Genomic DNA, 24,423 nt, shown 5'->3' on the forward strand with positions numbered 1-24,423 from the left:
CCATTCTATCAGCACATGACAGTCCGGCCATCCCGGGAATTAACCTTGTGAACCTACGCTGCACTCCCTCAATAGCAAGAATGTCCTTCCTCAAATTTGGAGATGAAAACTGCACACACTACTCCAGGTGTGGTCTCACTAGGGCCCTGTACAACTGCAGAAGGACCTCTTTGCTCCTATACTCAACTCCTCTTGTTATGAAGGGCAACAATCCATTCGCTTTCTTCACTGCCTACTGTACCTGCATGCTTACTTTCATTGACTTATGAATAAGGGTCCCCAGATCCCGTTGTACTTCCCCTTTTCCCAACTTGACACCATTTAGATAATAATCTTCCTTCCTGTTTTTGCTACCAAAGTGAACAACCTCACATTTATCCACATTAAACTGCATCGGCTATGCATCTGCCCACTCACCCAACCTGTCCAAGTCACCCTGCATTCTCATGGCATGCTCCTCACAGTTCACACTGCCACCGAGCTTTGTGTCATCTGCAAATTTGCTAATGTTACTTTTAATCCCTTCATCTAAATATATATTGTAAATTAATATATATTGTAAATAGCTGCGGTCCCAGCACTGAGCCTTGCAGTACCCCACTAGTCACTGCCTGCCATTCTGAAAGGGACCTGTTAATCCCTACTCTTTGTTTCATGTCTCTGAATCAATTTTGTCTCCATGTCAGCACTCTACCCCCAACACCATGTGTCCTAATTTTGCCCACTAATCTCCTATGTGGGACCTTATCAAATGCTTTCTGAAAGTCCATGTACGCTACATCCACTGGCTCTCCCTTGTCCATTTTCCTAGTTACATCCTCAAAAAATTCTGGAAGATTAGTCAAGCATGATTTCCGCATCGTACATCCATGCTGACTCGGACCGATCCTGTTACTGCTATCCAAATGTGCCGCTATTTCATCTTTTATGATTGACTCCAGCATCTTCCCCACCACCGGTCAGGCTAACTGGTCAATAATTCCCTGTTTTCTCTCTCCCGCCTTTCTTTAAAAGTACGCAGGCACGCAGCCTTGATGGTTATCGTGGAGGAAGCATTGTTGCCAATTCTAATTAAGGTTGTCTAACTAAGCACATGAGGTTCCTGGGTACAGTTTACACAGAGTGCTTAAGTACTATGAGATTGGAGTTCTTGGTTCAGTGGGAGTTGATGTGAGTGAGAGTGCGAAATGGAGTCTGTAGTAGTGAATGCGTGAAGTTGAAGAATGTATTTATAATATCCTGATGCTGGAGTTTGTGTGTTGTGAAGTGTGAGACAGGAGTATGTGTGTAGCTGACATTATGTGGCAGATAAAAGGTGATTAGCAAATAAATCAAAGGAGTCACAAGGAAGATTTTTTTATCCAGTTTGTGACGAGGATCTGGAATGCAAAGCCAGACTCAAATGTAGTGTTTGAAAAGGAGCTGAATGGAAAGAAGTTGCTCTGTGTGGAAGATGGGTCTTCATAAGTGAATAATATGAACATAATGGTCCCAGATATTGGTGAGGAACTCAACGTGGCAAGGTGCCATTCCTCTTTCCAAAAATAATTTTCAGAGCTAGAGTTACAATCCTCGTCTGGAGTTCAAAATGGTGCTGGTGTGAGAAATGTGAATAGCCAGTGACTTTGATGTTTGATTTTGTGAGGTCATCCTTCTCTAAAGAGCCTCTGCTGCACTGTGAGTTACTTTAACAGTTCACTGCCCAAAGGGTGGCATGATATACTCTGCTGTAAGTACACGTATGATACCAGTAGCGGCATCTCGAGTCAGCATGTAAAGTCTCCAGCTTGTTAGCAAATGTAAGTTATATCTGCATGCACTTCAATTATTTTCCCATACTTTTCATGAGCTATATGTTTCAACTGCCTGCATTCTAAAAGTACTGAAGTTATTGACCTATATAAACCTTGTGTGCAGATTTTGAAGATGAGTGCAGAAATTGCATTATATGGTCACTATGGAGAATGAATGTAACTTGCGGCCATATGACTTGGGACACTTGAATTAGAACAGGAGTCAGTTACAGTATAGTGTGACAGCCCACATCTAAAACAAGTATGACACTGGGCACAGATTTTTAAACCATTTTCCTTGGGATGAACAGATATATGTAATTTGTTCTAATCATAATATATGCTTGCTAGAATTTAGAAGATTGAGGGGGGATCTTATAGAAACTTACAAAATTCTTAAGGGGTTGGACAGGCTAGATGCAGGAAGATTGTTCCCGATGTTGGGGAAGTCCAGGACAAGGGGTCACAGTTTAAGGATAAGGGGGAAATCTTTTAGGACCGAGATGAGAAAAACATTCTTCACACAGAGAGTGGTGAATCTCTGGAATTCTCTGCCACAGAGGGTAGTTGAGGCCAGTTCATTGGCTATATTTAAGAGGGTGTTAGACGTGGCCCTTGTGGCTAAAGGGATCAGGGGGTGTGGAGAGAAGGCAGGTACAGGATACTGAGTTGGATGATCAGCCATGATCATATTGAATGGTGGTGCAGGCTCGAAGGGCCGAATGGCCTGCTCCTGCACCTATTTTCTATGTTTCTATGTATCTATGTATCTATGTATCTATGTATCTATGTATCTATGTATCTATGTATCTATGCACCCTGCAGCTTACAGAGTAAACCTTCAGTGATGTTGCTCTGCCCGTCCTTTTCTGTACCCAGTTAAACAAACTGAAGCCCACATAAAGATTTTAAGGCTTTGTGACGACTCAATTGACTGCAGATGCTAGAATCACAGGCAAAAACCTAACGGCTGGGGAAACTCAGTGGGTCAGGTAGCATTCGTGGAGGAAATTGAACTGATGATGTTTTGGGTCACAACATTTTCAGAAGGATCACAACCCAAAAATATTTCCTGTCCAAAACTCCGCAAAAGTGATTTTAGTTCTCAAATTTAATTACACAAAATTAATATCTTTATTTATTCAATTTCATACTTAAAGTTTACTGATTCAATGGAAACAATAATATTAATTGGGTAATTATTGCCAAGGGATTTTGTTTTAATGCAGGTTAGATTTGCTAAAGAGATTAATATGTTAAATTAAAAAAAATATCTGTAACACTGGTAACTTGACTTTCCCTTTTGCACAACCTGATATACCCGTGTGGTATGATTGGCTTGCATAGCACACAAGACACGACTCCTTCACTGACGGCTCCTTCACTGTATTTCGTACATCTGTAAATCCGCGTCCTCCATTTTATCTCCCTCTTACTGTGTATGGGAAAAAGCTTCCTGCAGTCAACTCTATCTATACACCTCAATTTTACATATCTCAATCATGTCTCATCTTAACCTTTCCTGCTCCAGGGAAAACAGGCTTTAGTTTAGTTTAAAGATACAGCATGGAAACAGGCCCTTTGGCCCACTGAGTCTACACCAACCAGCAAAACCCCCCACACTAACACTCTCCTACACACACTAGTGACAATTTACACTTATACCAAGCCAATTAACCTACAATCCTGTACATCTTTGGAGTGTGAGAGGAAACCGAAGATCAACTACAGTAGGACCTCCTTGCTCCTCCTTGTACTATAGTGCAGCTTATGTGCAGCATATAGATACGGATTATGAGATGGTCATGGCATCATGTTCAGCTTAGACATTGCGGGCCAAGGGGTTGTTCTTGGGTTGTACTGTTCTAGATGTTCTACACGTTGACGAACCTCTTCTGGATACACCTCAAGGATGCCTCCCCCTCTGAGCGTTTTACACTTAGGCAATTCCATTTAATACTAGACTAAGTGGGACCTGTTGGGTCCCATGTTCACATGGGAGGGCTGGTCCCCCGACGCAATATTCCACCTCTCCACCAATTCCAATATTGGTGGCCAGTGGGGGGGCTTTCTGGAGTGCTGGTATGGGTTCTTGGGGTGGCAGCTCAGTCCCTCAAGCCTGATCTGCTGGCAGCTCACTCACGGCTGGTGGTCTGGCAGTTGACTCATGACTATTCCTTGAAATTCCATTTCAAGCAGTATGCAAGGCCACTAAATTCAAATCCATGTTCCTACCATTTCAAGCAGGGTGCAAGGCCACCAAATTCAAGTGCAGTTTCTTACCACTATGAGCAGGGTGCAAGGCCACCAAATTCAAGTGCAGTTTCCTACCACTTCAAGCAGGGTGCAAGGCCACCGAATTCAAGTGCAGTTTCCAACCACTTCAAGCAGGATGCAAGGCCACCGAATTCAAGCGCAGTTTCATACCACTTCAAGCTGGATCCAAGGCCACCAAATTCAAGTGCAGTTTCATACCACTTTCAGCAGGGTGCAAGGCTGCCAAATTCAAGTGCAGTTTCATTCCACTTCAAGCAGGGTGCAAGGCCAACAAATTCAAATGCAGCTTCATACCATTTCATGCAGGGTGAAACCACCATAAAACCACACAAAACACCAAACTCACAGTTCAGTAGACATTCAGTGTGTTCAGTTGATTCACAGCTCAGACAGAGTTGTGACCTCTCCCTCCCCCATCATGCAGAGACTAAGCCACACCCACACTTCCAGGTGTTATAACCCCTCCCCCTCCCACCGGAAAAGGTGTGGCTTTCATGCCGTGATTGACAGGAGCGAGATTCTCAACATTTTTTAAACACTAATAACACTTATATTTTTCATTGATGGGAAGAATTCTCTGCACCTGCTCAGCAGAGAGGGGACTGAGTAAAATGGCCAAAAATCACAGGCGTAAGTGGTAGCGTTTTATCTAAAATCAATATACAGTGCAAACAGGAAGTAAGTGCATTTGCAGTAGTGCCTTTTAACTTCAAGACAAAGCACCCAAGCCACCATTTGCAGTAAGTAGTGCCTTTCAACTTCAAGCCAAAGCACCCAAGCCACCATTTGCAGTAAGTAGTGCCTTTCAACTTCAAGCCATAGCACCGAAGCCACAATTTGCAGTAAGTAGTGCCTTTCAACTTCAAGCCAAAGCACCCAAGCCACTATTTGCAGCAAGTAGTGCCTTTCAACTTCAAGCCAAAGCACCCAAACCACCATTTGCAGTAAGTAGTTCCTTTCAACTTCAAATCAAAGCTCCCAAGCCAACATTTGCAGTAAGTAGTGCCTTTCAACTACAAGCCAAAGCACCCAAGCTACCATTTGCAGTAAGTAGTGCCTTTCAACTTCATGCCACAATTTGCAGTAAGTAGTGCCTTTCAACTTCAAGCCAAAGCACCAAGCCACAATTTGCAGTAAGTAGTGCCTTTCAACTTCAAGCCAAAACACCCAAGCCACCATTTGCAATAAGTAGTGCCTTTCAACTTCAAGCCAAAGCACCCAAGCCACCATTTGCAGTAAGTAGTGCCTTTCAACTTCATGCCACCATTTGCAGTAAGTAGTGCCTTTCAACTTCAAGCCAATGCACCCAAGCCACCATTTGCTGTAAGTAGTGCCTTTCAACTTCAAGCCAATGCACCCAAGCCACCATTTGCTGTAAGTAGTGCCTTTCAACCTCAAGCAAAACACCCAAGCCACCATTTGCAGTACGTAGTGCCTTTCAATTTCAAGCCAAAGCTCCCAAGCCACCATTTGCAGTAAGTAGTGCCTTTCAACTTCAAACCAAAGCTCCCAAGCCAACATTTGCAGTAAGTAGTGCCTTTCAACTACAAGCCAAAGCACCCAAGCCACCATTTATAGTAAGTAGTGCCTTTCAACATCAAGCCACCATTTGCAGTAAGTCGTGCCTTTCAACTTCAAGTCAATACACCCACTCCACCATTTGCAGTAAGTAGTGCCTTTCAACGTCAAGCCAAAACACTTAAGCCACCATTTGCAGTCAGTAGTTCCTTTCAACTTCAAGTCAAAACACACAAACAACCATATGCAGGCAGTGCCTTTTTACTTCAAATAAACCATATTTTCATTTTCAAACCACATTAAGGGGACTCACAGCTGTGTAGACATTTGTTCAGTGTTATTCAGAGCTCAGAGCGATGTGACCCTAGGCTTCATCCATCTTGAAGAGATTGAGTGAGGCACACCACTTCCTGGTTTTATAGTCCCTCCCCCTCCCTCCAGCAGGGGCAGCAGAGAGAATGGTGAATTTTTAAAAACATTAATATCTCTCTGATTTGTCATCAATGGGAAAAATCCTCCGCACCCGTAAGGCTGAGGGGGGCTCTGAGCGAGGTGGCCTTTCAACTTCAAACCAAAGCTCCCAAGCCACCATTTGCAGTAAGTAGTGCCTTTCAACTCCATGCCACCATTTGCAGTAAGTAGTGCCTTTCAACTTCAAGCCACAGCATCCAAGCCACCATTTGCAGTAAAAAATGCCTTTCAACTTCAAGCCAAAGCACCCAAGCCACCATTTGCATTAAGTAGTGCCTTTCAACTTCAAGCAAAGCACCCAAGCCACCATTTGCAGTAAGTAGTGACTTTCAACTTCAAGCCAAAGCACCCAAGCCACCATTTGCAGTAAGTAGTGCCTTTCAACTTCAAGCCAAAGTACCCAAGCCACCATTTGCAGTAAGTAGTGCATTTCTACTTCAAGCCAAAGCACCCAAGCCACCATTTGCAGTAAGTAGTACCTTTCAACTTAAAGCCGAAGCACCTAAGCTATTATTTGCAGTAAGTAGTGCCTTTCAACTTCAAGCCAAAGCACCCAAGCCACCATTTGCAGTAAGTAGTGCCTTTCAATTTCAAGCCAAAGCTCCCAAGCCACCATTTGCAGTAAGTAGTGCCTTTCGTCTTCAAACCAAAGCTCCCAAGCCACCATTTGCCGTAAGTAGTGCCTTTCAACTTAAAGCCGAAGCACCCAAGCCACCATTTGCAGTAAGTAGTGCATTTCTACTTCAAGCCAAAGCACCCAAGCCACCATTTGCAGTAAGTAGTGCCTTTCAACCTCATGCCACCATTTGCAGTAAGTAGTGCCTTTCAACTTCAAGTCAATAAACCCACGCCACCATTTGCAGTAAGTAGTGCCTTTCAACTTCAAGCCAAAGCACCCAAGCCACCATTTGCTATAAGTAGTGCCTTTCAACTTCAAGCCAAAGCTCCCAAGCCACCATTTACAGTAGGTAGTGCTTTCAACTTCAAGCCAAAGCACCCAAGCCATCATTTGCAGTAATTAGTGCCTTTCAACTTCAAGCCAAAGCTCCCAAGCCACCATTTGCAGTAAGTAGTGCCTTTCAACTTTAAACCAAAGCTCCCAAGTCACCATTTGCAGTTAGTGCCTTTCAACTTCAAGCCAAAGCACCTAAGCCACCATTTGCAGTAAGTAGTGCCTTTCAACTTCAAGCCAAAGCACCCAAACAACCATTTGCAAGCAGTGCCTTTTTATTTCAAACAAACCATATTTTCATTTTCAAATCACATTAAGGGGACTCACAGCTGTGTAGACATTCGTTCAGTGTTATTCAGAGCTCAGAGAGATATGACCCTTGGCTTCATCCATCTTGCAGAGACTGAGTGAGGCACACCACTTCCTGGTTTTTTAGTCCCTCCCCCTCCCTCCAGCAGGGGCAGCAGAAAGAATGGTTATTTTAAAAAACCCATTAATATCTCTCTGATTTGTCATCGATGGGAAAAATCCGCACCCGTATGGCGGAGGGGGGCTCTGAGCGAGGTGGCCAGAAATGACTGCCGTAGGTGGCGGCGTTCCCTCGGAAATCGCAGCACAGAGGTCCAAAAGCGGTCAAGCTCAGACTTTTAGTAATATAGATTTGGGATATTGAAATCCCCCAGAATAATAACTTTTTATTGAATCTTTCTGAAATCTCCCTACATATCTGTTCCTCTCTCTCATGTTGATTCTTAGCCACCACACCAAAATATACCACTAGAAGTGACGTACTCTTTTTGTTCCTATTGTCTACCTGTATGACTATTTGTGGAGACCTCTATGATATTCTCCCTCAACATTCCAAAGATGCACAGGTTATAGGTTAATTGGCTTGGTATAATTGTACTTAGCGTGTGTCGGGTAATGTTAATGTGGGGGGATCACTGGTCGGTGTAGACTCGGTGGGCTGAAGGGCCTGTTTCCGTGCTATATCTCTAAACTAAATTAAACACTGAAGTAACACATTCTGTTATTGACATTGCAATGCAACATTATCTTTTACTTCCCTCTTTATTTCACCTAAAAATCTTATACCCTGGGAAACTGAGTTGCCAGTCCTACCTGTCGTTCAACCAGTCTCAGCAAAGGCAACAATATTGCAGTCCCATGTGTTAATAAAAGCTTTGAACATATCTATAGACTTCTTGCATTAAACTATATGCAATGTATCTTTGCATTCCTCTCATGTGTATTTACACTCCTGTTTTGCCAACTTTACTTACTAACTTCTTTTCTCTATGTGAACATGTCCATAACTCTGAACTTCTGAGCTCCATTGTCCTGTGTAAACCTCACTAGTAGCATCAATAAACCATTCAGCATTTCAGTTCAGGTGCAACCCGTCCCGCTGGTACTGGTCCCACCTTTCCCAGAATACCATCCAATGTTTCGGGAACCTAAGGCACACCCTCTGCACCGTCCCTTCAGCTCCACATTCTTCCGATCTATTCTTCTGTTTCTCTGCTTGCCAGCTCGTAGCTCCTAGAGAGATTATTAGAAACATACCGTGAATTGGTCTCTACTGCCTTTTGTTGCCGAGAATTCCACAAATTCACAACTCTCTGGGTGAAAAAGCTTTTTCTCATCTCAGTTTTTAATGGCCTCCCCTTTATTTTTAGACTGTGGCCCCTGGTTCTGGACTCCCCCATCATTGGGAACATTTTTCCTGCATCTAGCCTGTCCAGTCCTTTTATAATTTTATACGTTTCTATCAGATCCCCACCTCATCCAAAATTCCAGTGAATACAAGCCCAGTCTTGCCAATCGTTACTCATATGACAGTCCCGCCATCCTGGGGATTAACCTCATGAACCTACGCTGCACTGCCTCAATCACAAGGATGTCCTTCCTCAAATTAGGAGACCAAAACTGCACACAATACTCCAGATGTGGTTAGAAAAGGAATTTCTTGTCATCTGATTCGCAGTAAGTTACTGATATATAATCTCTGCTGCAAGAAAGATCTCAGAACATGCCAGTGGGCAATATTTTTCGCTGGTCAAAAGAACCATTAATAACCAATATCTTGAACATGTGGATAAATCTAGAAATAGGGAAGAGAAAGGAGGTGATTTGTACGTTTGAAATTTTGAAAAGAGTGACGAGAGAGAGGTTTTTACCACTGCTGGAGGTCAAACTGAGGGCAGCACTGTGGCTCAGCTGGTTGACCTGAAATGCTTTCTCTGTGACCACGTGGGCTTTCTCTCGATGCACCAGTTTCACCCACACTTTAAAGAGGTGTCAGTTAGCAGATTCACTGGGCATTTTAAGTTGCTTCTGGTGCGCAGGTGAGTGCTAGAATCTGGGGGAGTTGCTGGGAATGTTGTAATTATAATTAATGTGTTTAATATAAAAAAGTGTTTGATGGTCAACGCAGACTCAATACTGTTCCGGCTGACTCTAAAACAGAAACAAGGCCTCACAAGCACAAACAGGCCATTCGGGAAAGAAAACACAATCACTTCATGTTCAGGATGGCATTAGGTTTTTATACTTACTGTTGATTGATAAATGGATCAGTTTTGGATTGGGATTTGGTCACTCATGATGTAACATAGGAGTCAATGCTGGGGCCTCAAGTTATCCGTGTCGATAACTTAGTTGCGTGAGCTGATGAACTCTAGCCAAATGTGTCAATGATATAACAAAAGCTGGTTTAGTATATTCTGAGGTGAGTCGACAAAGCCTACATACGATTGAGATAGGTTAAGTGAATAGGGAAAAAGATGGGAATTAGGGTAAAATGAGAGACAATAGGAAGAATGAAAAAGCAAATTATAATTTAAGATTATAATTGTCAAGATTTAATAGGTACCTGAGGGGCAACTTTTTAACTCAGAATGTGGTGGGTTTCTGGAGCAAGCTGCCAGATGAGGTAGTATATAACAGGTTCTATAACAACATTTAAAAGACACTCGGAGAGGTACTTGGAAAGGATCAGAAGGATATGGGTCAAATGTGGGCAAATTGGCCAAGCTTCGATGGGGCATCACAGTTGGCAGGGACAAGTTGGGCAAAAGGCCTGCCTCTGTGCGGTATGACTCTATGACACCAACATTTAGTACACAAGGATCTGAGATTGCTAGAGCACAAAACAATTAAAATAGCGTCCAGGTACAGAAAGTAAACCGGGAGGCTGTGGAATTTTGGCCTTTTTTCTAATGTCAACCTGATGACACCAAAATTGATGGGGTTGTGGACTGTGAGGAGGGCTGTGTGAGTATACAACAGGAAATGGATCACATACAGACATGGGTGGAGAAATTGCAGATGGAGTTTAATCGGAGCAAGTGTGAGGTGTCACATTTTGGGAGGCCAAATGTAAGGGGAACATATACAATTAATGGAATCACCCTGAACAGCATTGATATACAGAGGGATCTTGGAGTGCAAGTTAATAACTCACCAAAAGTGGCAACGCAAATAGACAGAATGGTAAAGAAGGCATATGGTCTGCTTGTTTTCATAGGTCTTGGCATTGGGAATAAAAGTCAGGGAGTCATGATGCAGCTAGTTAGGATTTGGTTTGGCCGCATTTGTAGAGTTGTGTGCAGTTCTGGTCGCCCCATTACAGGAAGGATGTGGAGGCTTTTGAAAGGGTGTAGAGGAGGTTTATCAGAATTATTCCTGGATTAGGGGGTATTAGCTATAGGGAGAGGTTGGACTGACTTGGGGTGTTTTTTGTGGAATGCCAGAGGTTGCGGGGAGATCAGATAGAAATATATATGAAGTTATGAGAGGCATAGATTGAGCACACAGTTACAATCAAAATCAAATACCAGAGGATAGAGCTTTAAGGAAGAATATGCTTGCATTGGGAACAGCGCAGTGAAGCTTCATTAGGTTATTCCAGAGATGAAGGATTGATCTGCATTGAGATTTTGAGTAGGTTCGGCAAATACTCATTGGAGTTTTGCATAGTGTGAGATAAACTTATTAAAACAAGTAAGGGTGATGATAGAATGTTGATTCAGCACTAGAAATGTTTCAGAATAAAAGATTGCTCATGTCAGATGGAAGTGAGGAGAAATTCTTCTCTCAGAGGGTTGTGAATCATTGGAATTATCTGTCATAGTCATAGAGTGTGGACACAGGCCCTTTGGCCCAACTTGCCCACATTGGCACACATGTCCCAGCTACGCTAGTCCCACCTGCAAGCAGGGAAGAGATGCAAGTGATAACTCCCTGAAAGTGGCAATATAAGCAGATATAGTGGTATGCTTGCCTACATTGGTCGGGGCATTGAGGTATAAGAGTCAAGAAATCATCGTGCAGCTTGATAGGACTTTGGTTCAGCTGCATTTGGAGTATTGCGTGCAATTCTGGTTGCCCCATTGCAGGAAGGATATGGCGGCTTTGAAAGGTTAAGGAGGAGGTTTACCAGAATGTAAACTAGGTCAGGAAGCAAAAGGAAGGTGTAAGAAAGTGGCATCAGACACTGCTTATGAGGAATATAAAGTGTGGAGCCAGATTAAGGAATATCCCAAGGCCTTTTATACATATGATTAAAAACAAGAAGGTGACCAGGGACAAGGTAGGTCCTCTCAAGGATAGAGGAGGGTATCTAAGCTCAGAGGGGGGGTACGTAGGTGAGGTGTTAAGCAAGTGTTTTGCTTCTGTATGCAGTGTGGAGAAGGAGCTGGAGGACAGCACATAAATGTGGAGAATACAGATCTGCTGGGGCAGGGTGAGATGGAGAAGGAGGTGGTGCTGAGGCTCATGAAGAGCGTTAAGGTGGATGTCACCAGAACCTGATGGGATCTATCCCATGTTATTGAGGAAGACACAACAAGGGTATTTGTTTTGTCTCGAGCCACAAGTGAGGTCCTAGAGGACTGAAGAGTGGCTAATATTGTTCCCTTGTTTATGCTGGAAAGTAGAGAGAATCCAGGAAACTAGGCTGGTGAGCCTCACGCCAGTGGTAGGGAAACTTGGGGAGTTTCTCCAGGACAGGATTTACTCCCATTTGGAAGAGAATGGGCTAATTAGGGATAGCCAGCATGGCTTTGTAAGTCGCACTAACTAACTGTTGTGTCTCACTAACTAACTTGATTTAGTTTTTTGAGGAGGTAACAAAGGAGATCGATGAAGGTAGGTTGGTGGATATTATACACATGGATTTTATTAAGTCTTTTGATAAAGTCCCTCATAGTTGTCTGATCCTGAAGATTAAGGTGCATGGGTTTCACAGTGGCTTGGCCGTATGGATTCAGAACTGGTTGATTCAGAGAAGACAGAAGGTCGGGATGGAAGGAAGATATTCTGGTTGGAAATCTGTGATCAATGTTCATGATTTATATAAATGACGTGGAGGTAAATATAAATAGGTTGGTGAGAAGGTTTGTACATGACACCAAATATGGAGCAGTGGCAGACAGTGAGGAAGGCTGTCAGAAAATACAGCAGAATTTAGATCAGCTGCAGAAATGGCAGATGGAATTGACTCTGAACAAATGTGAGGTTGAATGTAAGGGGAGAGTACACAGATGATTGCAAGACCCTAAAGCATTGATGTGCAGAGAGACCTTGGAATCCAAGTTCAAAGCAAAGGTGACAGCAACAGTAGATAGGGAGGTAAACAGGGCAAATGCTATATACAGGATGGTAAAGAAGGCGTACGGTATGCTTAACTTCATGGCTAGGGGCAATGAGTATAAGAATCAGCTCTAAGGCTTTGGTTTGACCCCACTTCTGTGTGCAGTTCTGATCGCCTCATTAAAGGAAGGATGTAGAGGGTGCAGAGGAGGTTTACCTGAATGATGCCTGCATTAGAGGCTTTCAGCTACAAGGAGAGGTTGGATAGACTTGGATTGTTTTCTATTGAATGCTGGAAGTTGATGACAAACTTTGACAAAATTATGAAAGGCAGTCAGAACATTTTTCCCAGGCTGAGAATGTCCAACACCAGAGAGCATAGTGATTAAGCGATAGGAGGAAAGTTTAATGGAGATGTGTGAGGTAAGTTATTTTGCACAGATTGGTGGGGGCCTGGAACGCCTTGTAGAGGTGGTAGTGGAGGCAAGCATGATTGTGGCATTTAAGAGGCTTTTGGGCACATGAAAATGCAAGGAATAGAGAGATATGGATCATGTACAGGCAGATGAGATCCGTTTGACTGGGCATCTTAGAGTCATAGCCATAAAGAAAAACAGCATGGAAACAGGCCCTTCGGCCCAATTTTCCCATGCCGACCAACATTCCCCATCTAGACTGCAACATTCCTGCAATTGGCTCATATCCCACTAAACCTATCCGCTATAAGATCACCTTTCATCCTCCTATGCTCTAAGGAATCAAGTTCTCGCCTGCTCAACCTTTCCCAATAGGCCAGGCCCTCACGACCTGACAATATCCTTGCAAATCATCTCTACGCCATTTTCAGCTTAACACAATTTTTCCAGTAACAAGGTGACCAATTCTGTACATTATCGGTACAAATATTGTGGGTCGAAAGGCCTGTTCCTGCACTGTATTGTTTATGTTCTATGAAGCAGTTAGACAGGTACGTGAATAGGACAGGTTTGGAGGGATATGGACCAAATACTGGCAGGTGGGACTGGTGTAGCTGGGACATGTTGGCCGGAGTGGGCAAGTTGGGCCAAAGGGCCTGTTTCCACACTGTATTACTGAATGACTCTATGACTCTAAGCCTGGACGAGTGAATATGGATGAGATCTGATAGAGGTATATATAATTATGAGGGGCATAGATGGGGTAGACAGTCAGAACCGTTTTCCCAGGATGGAAAATTCAAATAACAGAGGGCATAGTTTTTAGATGAAAGGGCGGAGGTTTTTAAGGGGTGTGTGCGGCAAGTTTTTTTTACACAGAGTGTGGCAAGTGCCTGGAATGTGTTGCCGGAGCTGATGGTTGGGACAGATATGATGGTGGTATTTGCAATACTTTTGTACAGGCATGTAGATATCGAGGAAATAGGGGGATATGGATTATATGCAGGCATATAAAATTTCAGCTCAGCTTGTCCATGCCAACCAAGTTAACCCTTTCCTATTAACCCTTTCCCCTCTCATCTTAATCCTATGCCTCTATGTCTCGAATCTCCTACCTGATTGACCTTCCACAGTTACTGTCTGACTTGCTGAGTATTTCCAACATTTTCTCTTATTACAGCTGAACTGGGTCCCTGTTAGAATACAAAGGGCAACATGCTTTCAATCAGTCATTTTCTACATACTGTCCAATTTGATTTTTTTCTCCCGCTTTATAATGGAAATCCTTTAACTATAAAAACTAATGTAAGATATGTGTGGGGAAGGTATTTTACAAAGAGCATGATAGAAGACTGGAATTCACTTCCAAGGGAAGCAGTAAAAGCAGAAATGATAGCAACATATAGGAGATTTTTACACCGATGCGTAAAGAGGGTAGGAATAGAGGGATATGGACAATGTGCAGGGAGATGGGATTAGTTAGATTGGCATCATTGTCAGAATTGTCAGGTGGGCCGAAGAGGCCACACACACCTCATATTTCGCTTGGTTAGCTTTCAACCCAGCGGCATGATCCTTGATTTCTTTCATTTCAAGTAACCTTTGCATTCCCTCTGTCTCTGCCCCTCCCCCACCCTAGACACCCTGCTAGTTTCGCTGTTTGTGTCCCTTCACTATCACCTCTTTCACATCCAACAATGGACCATTGTGGGCTCCACCTTTCTTGATTGGTTCTGTACCTTTTCATATCTCTAGTTTCCCTCTTCCCTGACTCTCAGTCTGAAGAATGGTCTCGTTCCAAAACATCACCTATTCCTTTTCTCGAGAGGTGCTGCTTGACCCGCTGAGTTACTCCAGGATTTTGTGTCTATCTTCTGAACTGTTCAATGTCCATTCTTCCTATGTATCCTATTTTGGTGGCAAAAACAGGAACGTAGACTATTATCTGAATGGTGGCCGATTATGAAAAGGGGAGATGCAACGAGACCTGGGTGTCATGGTACACCAGTCATTGAAAGTAGGCATGCAGGTGCTCCAGGCAGTGAAGAAAGCGAATGGTATGTTAGCATTCATCGCAAAAGGATTTGAGTATAAAAGCAGGGAGGTTCTACTGCAGTTGTACAGGGTCTTGGTGAGACCACACCTGGAGTATTGCGTACAGTTTTGGTCTCCTAATCTGAGGAAAGACATTCTTGCAATAGAGGGAGTACAGAGAAGGTTCACCAGACTGATTCCTGGGATGTCAGGACTTTCATATGAAGAAAGACTGGATAGACTCGGCTTGTACATGCTAGAATTTAGAAGATTGAGGGGGGATCTTATAGAAACGTACAAAACTCTGAAGGGGTTGGACAGGCTAGATGCAGGAAGATTATTCCCGATGTTGGGGAAGTCCAGAACAAGGGGTCACAGTTTAGGGATAAGGGGGAAATCTTTTAGGACCGAGATGAGAAAAACATTTTTCACACAGAGAGTGGTGAATCTCTGGAATTCTCTGCCACAGAAGGTAGTTGAGGCCAGTTCATTGGCTAGATATAAGAGGGAGTTAGATGTGGCCCTTGTGGCTAAAATGATCAGGGGGTATGGAGAGAAGGCAGGTATGGGATATTGATTTGGATGATCAGCCATGATCATATTGAATGGCGGTGCAGGATCAAAGGGCCGACTGGCCTACTCCTGCACCTATTTTCTATGTTTCTATTTCTATAACTCCAATGAGTTCATTGCTTCTGCTCATCACTGGTTGTAAAGTGTTTTGGGACATTCTGGAGTAAAAATGAAAGTTTTATAAACTTCAGATTTAATTTTTTTAAAGTCATGGTAATGAGCCCTTCAACATTTAAAAAACGAAAGTTTGAAAGATAATGATAGGGAGGCGGGGCAGCTTGTGGGATCAGTGCAGACTTGTGCATTGCACCTGCAATAAACACAGTCAGAATCAGACTTATTATATTCAATAATACTTTACAGTCTACATTGGACGGCATGAAGCACATCATAGGTCAGTACACACAAGGTGAGGATAGGGGCAGTGATACAATGTGTACAGCATCAGTAAGCACTGACCTTTGAAACTAAATTAGGTTCAATAAATGATCCTTCAGTTTCATTGTTCACTTACTTGGTTATGTTTAAACTCTAGGTATTCCAAGCAGTGGATGATTCCATTTCCTCTCCTGGTCATCAGAGTGAATGTTTTCTCCCTTATGATCTCTGCAAGCATTTCTGAAGATATTAACTGACACGATCTCATGACTTGTTTGTGAAACTGAAATGAAACAACACCTCAGCATGGCCAAAGGCGAGAGACACAAGACACAGCTGTTTTATTTATTAGTGATTGGGCTCATTCTCTGCTCCACGGTTCAAACAGGTATGTTGCAAGAAATAATTGGAAATATCTATACTATTATTCCTGTTGCCTTTTCATTTTTGATACATGGATTTTTAAAAATTCCTTTTGCATTTATTTATTCAGTAGTTTTATTGGAATTTTATTAGTGTCAATCGGAAAATAATTGAAGGTGTGTAATAAGTGGATTTACAATTTACAGAACAAAGTGTTCAAGACAATACTGAGCACCAACAATTGGGGGGAGATCAAAACACTTTGGAAATAGGTCTCTGTCTTTCCATGAGTATTGGATGGGATATCATGACAAACAACTCTCCACTAGAGATTTAACATTTCCTACACTATTTTCATGCACAGCTATTCTTTTTCCCTTAAGTTTATTTTATGTAGAACTCTGAAAACTGTACCAAGAGCCAGATGAGACGCTGACAGATGCAACACATGCTGGTGTCCATTTGGCTGCAAGACTCAACTTGCTAAATCTTTGGCTTGCTCTGCAGGGTCTGAACATTGAATTTCTCTCCAGAAACAAGCAAAGCAATAACCGTGTTGTCTATGTTTCAGGAATTGACAGATCCATTTCACTGAAAAGCAATGCTTCCCCCTCTAGTATTGAAATGTTATAATATTTATTCTGTTTTCTTTTTTCCATGTTGTGATGTACATGGGGTCTGTCAACTACAGATACTTTTCTGATGTTGTGTCTGTGTGTGTGTGTGTGTGTGTCTGTGTGTGTGTGTGCGTGTGTGTGTGTGTGTGTGTGTGTGTGTGTGTGGGGGGGGTGTGGATAGAATAAAAAGTTTACGTACATACAGTATTTTGGAATAGCTAAGAATGTCCTAGAAAAGCTTCCAGCCAATTAAGTGAAAAATATTGGGATGTAAGGAAATATTATTGCCAATTTGCAAGCTCTTATAAACAGCTCTGAGAATCTGTTTAGCTGATGTTAGCGGAAGGAGATAACACTTTATCTATACCCATATACACACAATAGATTGAGGAATACCAACAGGGGAATGTCTTTCTAACTTCTTCACCCATATCACTGGTGCTGTTTGGTTGGGGTTCTGGCTGAGACATGCTCAGTCATCATCCCACACATGGTCGTTTGTCACCATTCGCCCCTCAGCCAAGCACATGCACCAAATGTCCAAAACTATGGTTCCTGTAGTATTGAGCAAGGTTACTCTTGAGTGCACCAGGGAGGAAGTGTTTGAAATAAAAAATATCTTCAGCTATTGGAAATCTGAAATAATAGCGGCAAAGTGGTGCAGCGGTAGAGTTGACACCACCATAGATCCGGGTGCTCTCCGTACGGAGTATGTACATTCTCCCTGTGACCATGTAGGTTTCCTCCAGGTGCTCCAGTTTCCTCCCATATTCCAAATACATGCAGGTTTGTCCATTAGTTGGCTTCTGTAAATTGTCCCTGACCTTGATTAGTACAGGTGTCAGAGGTTATGGAGAGAAGGCAGGAGAATGGGGTTAGGAGGGAGAGATAGATCAGCCATGATTGAATGGTGGAGTAGACTTGATGGGCCGAATGCCCTAATTATACTCCTATTCCTTAGGACCTTATGATCTGGGACCTTACAACAGAATGAGGAAAGGGAGAAGGGTCTTCCTTCTCTGGCGTGGTCTACAGTTACTGCAGGGAGTGTGAGCTGAGATTGTGTCCTTGAGGCCTGGAGGTGAGCTTGAAAAAGTAAGCTTTCAACTCCAAGGGAAGATGCCCCTCTGAGTTTCATTTGTTGTGTCATTAAGTGTTATTAAGGGACAGAATTAAGGGACAGAAGTTTAGGGGTAACATGAGGGGGAACTTCTTTACTCAGAGAGTGGTAGCGGTGTGGAATGAGCTTCCAGTGGAAGTGGTGGCGGCAGGTTCGTTGGTATCATTTAAGAATAAATTGGATAGGCATATGGATGAGAAGGGAATGGAGGGTTATGGTATGAGTGCAGGCAGGTGGGACTAAGGGAAAAAAATTGTTCGGCGCGGACTTGTAGGGCCGAGATGGCCTGTTTCCGTGCTGTAATTGTTATATGGTTATATGGTTATATGGTTATAAGTGGTGGCGCCACAGCTGACTCTTTCAACGCATTCCTAATTGTTAGCCATGAACTCAAACAGGTGGCAGAGATTTACAACTTGTCGTGGTGTGAAATTAGTCTTTAGTTGACCAGGAAATGTAAATTATGTTGTTTTTTCTCCCAGAGGACAAGTTACTGTCTTCAAGCATGTAAAGGTCCCTGGTAAAATCAGCAGCAAAAGGGCCATTTACTTATAGGATCAGTTTGAATGTGGATTTCTATGCTTCATTCAGTAATGGGAGAAGTTCTCTGCTCTGTGAGAGAGTGTTAATTATTCCATCATGATAATACCACATGATGTCTGGTGAAACATAGCCAAGAACACCAGAAATATTTTAAACTTTGATAGTAATGATTAATTACATTGGCATGTTTCACGCTGTTATTGTCCGACAGGAATGAAGAGGGAAATGAAGGGAGTTGGCTAGCTGAGAACTCAGTTTATGATATCAAGAAACAGGCGTTCCTATACTTCCCCACCATGTATTTTTTTTTTTCACCTCTATTATTTGTCCCTTTGGCAAAATGTCGATAGCTGGAAAAATGCGGAATGTGCATACAAACAAAAGGAGACCACTCTTCGACAAAAAATGCATTTTGGTTTGCACATCTTGTGAAAAATTGTGAAAAGCTGAATTTCACCCATGCAGGCAGAGTTAAAGTTATGAAAGAGATGACTGAGAGTTTTATTCCAGGTCTGGCTTGCTGTCAACAAGCTTGGTAAACAACATTTCTAGTTATTGCAGCAATGACAAAAGATAGGTGGTGACTGGTTAGGTGAGTTGACCGGGTCCGGAAGGATATTCTACCAGACTGAGTCTGCAGTTGATGGTGAATTGGCCGATGTGAGGGATAAACCTACCAGACCTGAGAGGAAGAGTTCTTAGAAGCATTAATAGAGTCACAGTGATACAGTGTGGGAACAGGCTCTTTGGCCCAACTTGCCCACACTGCCCAACCAGCCAACCAGCAAGGTATAATCATGAGAACAGGCATGCGGGAATGGACACAGGAAGTAGAATGGGGAAGATATGGACAAGATGGTTTGTGTGAATCTGTAGGCTGGCAATGGATGTTGGCAGATAACATCTCCTTTGATATGGAACTAAAGAAGGGCAATCAAAGATAGTCCAAGTGGCAGTGAGGTCAGCGTGCAAATTGGCAGCAAAGGTGATGAAATGTCTGAGTCCTGTATGAGAACAAGAAGGGTCAGCTTAGTTACCACTAAAATGAAAACAATGTTCATGTTCATGTCATAGGGGCAGTAGTAGGCCATTTGGCCCATCGCTGTACCTCGGTACACGTGACAATAAACAAAACAAACTAAAACTCCACCATTCAATCATGGCTGATCTATCTTTCACTTTCAACCCCATTCTCCTGCCTTCTCCCCATAACCCTTGACATCCTTACTATTCAAGAACCTGCCAATCTCCACCTTAAAAATACCTAATGGCTTGGCAATGAATTCACCACCCACTAATTAAAAATATTCCTCATCATCTCCATTCTAAATGTACTTCCTTTTAGCCAGTGGATGTAGTGTACCTGAACTTTCAGAAAGCATTCAATAAAGTCCCACATAGGAGATTAGTGGGCAAAATTCGGACACATGGTATTCATGGTTGAGTGATGACATGGATAGAAAATTGGTAGGCAGAGAGGAAACAAAGAGTAGGGATTAATGGATCCGTTTCAGAATGGCAGGCAGTGACTAGTAGAATACCGCAAGGCTCGGTACTGGGACTGCAGCTATTTACAATATTTATTAATGATTTAGATGAAGGGATTACAAGTAACATTAGCAAATTTGCAGATGACAAAGCTGGTTGGCTGTTTGAACTGTGAGGAGGATGCTATGAGGATCCAGGGTGACTTGGACAGGTTGGGTGAGTGGGCAGATGTATGTCAGATGCAGTTTAATGTGGATAAATGTGAAGTTATCCACTTTGGTAGCAAAAACAGGAAGGCAGATTATTATCTAAATGGTGTTGTTGGGAAAAGGGGATGTACAAAGGGATCTGGGGGTCCTTGTTCATTAGTCAATGAAAGTAAGCATGCAAGTACAGCAGGCAGTGAAGAAAGTGAATGGCATGTTGGCCTTCATAACAAGAGGATTTGAGTATAGGAGCAAATAAATATTTCTGCAGTTGTACAGGGCCCTAGTGAGATCACACCTGGATTATTGTGTGCAGTTTTGGTCTCAAAATTTGAGGAAGGACATTCTTGCTATTGAGGGAGTGCAGCGTAGGTTTACAAGGTTAATTCCCGGGATGGCGGGACTGTCATATGCTGAGAGAATGGAGCTGCTGAGCTTGTATACTCTAGAATTTAGACGGATGAGACATGCTTATTGAAACATATAACATTACTAATGGTTTGGACATGCTAGAGGCAGGAAACATGTTCCCGGTGTTGGCGGAGTCCAGAATCAGGGACCACAGTTTAAGAATAAGGGGTAAGCCATTTAGAACGGAGATGAGGAAACACTTTCTCACAGAGAGAGTTGTGAGTCTGTGGAATTCTCTGCCTCAGAGGGCGGTGGAGGCAGGTTCTCTGGATACTTTCAAGAGAGAGCTAGATAGGGCTCTTAAAGATAGCGGAGTCAGGGGATATGTGGAAAAGGCAGGAATGGGGTACTGATTGTGGATGATCAGCCATGATCACATTGAATGGCGGTGCTGGCTCGAAGGGCCGAATGGCCTACTCGTGTACCTATTGTCTATTGTCTATTGTCTATTATTCTGAGGCTGTAACCTTTGGTCCTGGACTCTCCCACTAGTGGAAATACTCTCTCCACATCCACTCTATCCAAGGGACGGCACGGTGGCGCAGCAGTAGTGTTGTTGCCTTACAGCGTTTGCAGCACCAGAGACCCGGGTCCCGACTACAGGTGCAATTTGTATGGAGTTTGTACGGAGTTTGTACATTCTCCCTGTGGGTTTTCTCCGAGATCTTTGGTTTCGTCCCACACTCCAAAGACATACATGTATGTAGGTAAATTGGCTTGGTGTATGTGTAAATTGTCTCTAGTGTGTGTAGGATAGTGTTAATGTGCGGGGTTCTCTGGTTGATGCGGACTCTGTGGGCTATGAATTCCACAGTTTCAACTAATGGGAGAGTCTAGGACCGAAGGGCCTGTTACCGCATGTAGCTCTAAATTAAACTAAAGCCTTTCACTATTCGGTAAGTTTCAATGAAGTTTCCATCTCATCCTTCTGTACTCCAGCGAGTACAGGCCCAGTGTCATCAACCGCTCATCATATGTTAACCAAATTATCTCTGGGATAATTCTCGAAACATCATCTAGACCCTTTCCAATGCCTCACCAACCCTCTCCAATGCCAGCTCATCCCAGATATTGGGCCCAAAACTGCTCACAATACTCCAAATTAACATTCCATCCCTGTTTTAATATTCTAGAAATAATTGCTAACATTGCATTTATCTTCCTTACTACTGAAAGTGAGGGAGGATAGCTTGTTTAAGAAGGAACTGCAGATGCTGGAAAATCGAAGGTACACAAAAATGCTGGAGAAACTCAGCGGGTGCAGCAGCATCTATGGAGCGAAGGAAATAGGCAGCGTTTCGGGCCGAAACCCTTCTTCAGTCTGAAGAAGGGTTTCGGCCCGAAACGTTGCCTATTTCCTTCGCTCCATAGATGCTGCTGCACCCGCTGAGTTTCTCCCACATTTTTGTGTACTTAGGGAGGATAGCTTGCCTGGAGCTGAAACAGACTGAGCCACTTATTTCCAAAGTGACAAGCATAGTTTGAACCAATGGACAACAGGAGTAGCGTTAATGACAAAATTGTTCAACGTGAGAACAATCAGTCAAAGGAGAATGGTGATGGAGGAGTCTGATTGGGCCTCTGTTCAAGGAAGAAGCAAATTGTTCTCAATGCATCTTGCGGTGGGATTGCGGTGAAGACATATTGGATTACTGTAGTGAAAAACAGCTGGCAGGAGCAGGATCATTGAACCTCTGCAGTTGTTCCACTTGTAATGTGGACTATAGTTTACTTTACCTCCCCCTCCCCCTCCCTCTCCCCCTCTCCCTCTCCCTCGATGCTGTCTGACCTACAAGTAATTCCGGTGTTCTTTGCTTTTATTTCCAGTTTCCAATATCTTCAGCACTTTGAATCTCAGTCCCCTTGTTTTGTTTTGTTTCTCTCCCTTATTTGATTCATATAGTTGACCTCTCCAGACGGTGAGTGAACTATCATCCTCCCATAACCACTTGCACCGTTCAGACTCTCCTGGCCTTCACACTTTCAGATAATCCATTTGTCTTCTCCTCCACTTCCCCATCTTGGAAACATCAAACAATTCTGATTCAGAACTTTTCTCCATTCTGATGGGTGACTGTTGGCCTGATGCATTAATTCAAGTTCTGTCCAAGGATGCTGTCTGACTCAATGATTATTTCAAGACTTTTCTGCTTTTATTCTGGACAATTAAACCTTTTAGTCTGAATGTTGGTGGAAGGTACTGAATTGGGGCAAGGCAGATTACAATGTCATTAGGCAGGAGCTAAGGAGGGTAGATTGGGAGCAGTTGTTATTGGGTAAATCCACAATTGACTTCTGGGAGTCGTTTAAAGGCCAGCCAACCAAAGTGCAAGATCAGCATGTTCCAGTAAGGAGGAGGGATATGGACAACAAGGTAAGGGAACCAAGGATGACCAAGGAGGTTGTAAACCTGGTCAGGAAGAAAAATAAAGTGCATGTCATGTTTACGAAGGTGGCGTGAGGAATATAAAGCGAGTAGGAAAAAACTTGTGGGCGATTAGACAGCCCAAATGCAGCCATGAAATACCATTGCAAGTTGGATTAAGGAAAATCCCAAGGCTTTTTATATGTACATTAAAAAATAAGAGGGTGACCAGGGAGAAGTTATGGCCACTCAAGGATAAGCATCTCGTACATGCATGTAGTCGGAGGATGTAGTAGAGATATTAAATGAGTATGTTGCTTCGTAATCACCGAGGACTTGGAGGACAGCGAGATTTGCAGATGACACAAAGCTGGGTGGCAGTGTGAACTGTGAAGAGGATGTTGGGAGGTTGCAAGGTGACCTGGACAGGTTGAGTGAGTGGGCAGATGCGTGGCAGATGCAGTATAATATAGATAAAAGTGAGGTTATCCACTTTGGCGGCAAAAACAAGGGGGCAGATTATTATCTCAATGGGGTTAGGTTAGGTAAGGGGGAGGTGCTGCGAGACCTGGGCATCCTTGTACACCGGTCACTGAAAGTTGGCATGCAGGTACAGCAGGCAGTGAGGAAAGCTAATGGAATGTCGGCCTTCATAACAAGAGGATTTCAGTATAGGAGTAAAGAGGTTCTTCTGCAGTTGTATAGGGCTCTGGTGAGTCCTCATCTGGAGTATTGTGTACAGTTTTGGTCTCCTAATTTGAGGAAGGGCATCCTTGTGATTGAGGTACTGCAGCGTAGGTTCATGAGATTAATCCCTGGGATGGTGGGACTGTCATATGAGGAAAGATTAAAAAGACTAGGCTTGTATTCACTGGAGTTTAGAAGGATGAGGGGCTTTCTTATGGAAACATATAAATTTATAAAAGGACTGGACAAGCTAGATGCAGGAAAAATGTTCCCAATGTTGGGTGAGTCCAGAACCAGGGGCCACAGTCTTAGAATAAAGGGAAGGTCATTTAAGACTGAGGTGAGAAAAAACGTTTTCACCCAGAGAGTTGTGAGTTTATGGAATTCCCTGCCACAGAGGGCAGTGGAGGCTAAGTCACTGGATGGATTTAAGAGAGAGTTAGATAGAGCTCTAGGGGCTAGTGGAGTCAAGGGATATGGGGAGATGGCAGGCACGGGTTATTGATTGGGGACGATCAGCCATGATCACAATGAATGGCGGTGCTGGCTTGAAGGGCCGAATGGCCTCCTCCTGCACCTATTTTCTATGTTTCTATGTTTCTATGAGACGATTGCG

At 43.2% G+C, this 24,423-nt stretch overlaps 1 protein-coding gene across 2 annotated transcripts in view; it reads left to right on the plus strand.

Annotated features, from left to right (window-relative positions):
• The first annotated feature begins 1,539 nt into the window (after window positions 1–1,539).
• Window positions 1,540–24,423, plus strand: part of susd2 (sushi domain containing 2) — a 144,610-nt gene continuing 121,726 nt past the window's right edge. Inside the window, exons 1-2 of one of the 2 annotated variants that reach the window (XM_033043090.1) lie at window positions 1,540–1,729; window positions 16,165–16,395. In XM_033043090.1, coding sequence (XP_032898981.1) covers window positions 16,296–16,395 — 100 coding nt within the window. In that variant the 5' untranslated portion in view covers window positions 1,540–1,729; window positions 16,165–16,295. Of the gene's footprint in view, window positions 1,800–16,164; window positions 16,396–24,423 lie in introns of both variants that reach the window. The other variant, XM_033043089.1, reaches the window with a different exon arrangement.

This window comes from Amblyraja radiata, chromosome 25, assembly GCF_010909765.2.
Source record: "Amblyraja radiata isolate CabotCenter1 chromosome 25, sAmbRad1.1.pri, whole genome shotgun sequence".
NCBI classification, from domain to species: domain Eukaryota; kingdom Metazoa; phylum Chordata; class Chondrichthyes; order Rajiformes; family Rajidae; genus Amblyraja; species Amblyraja radiata.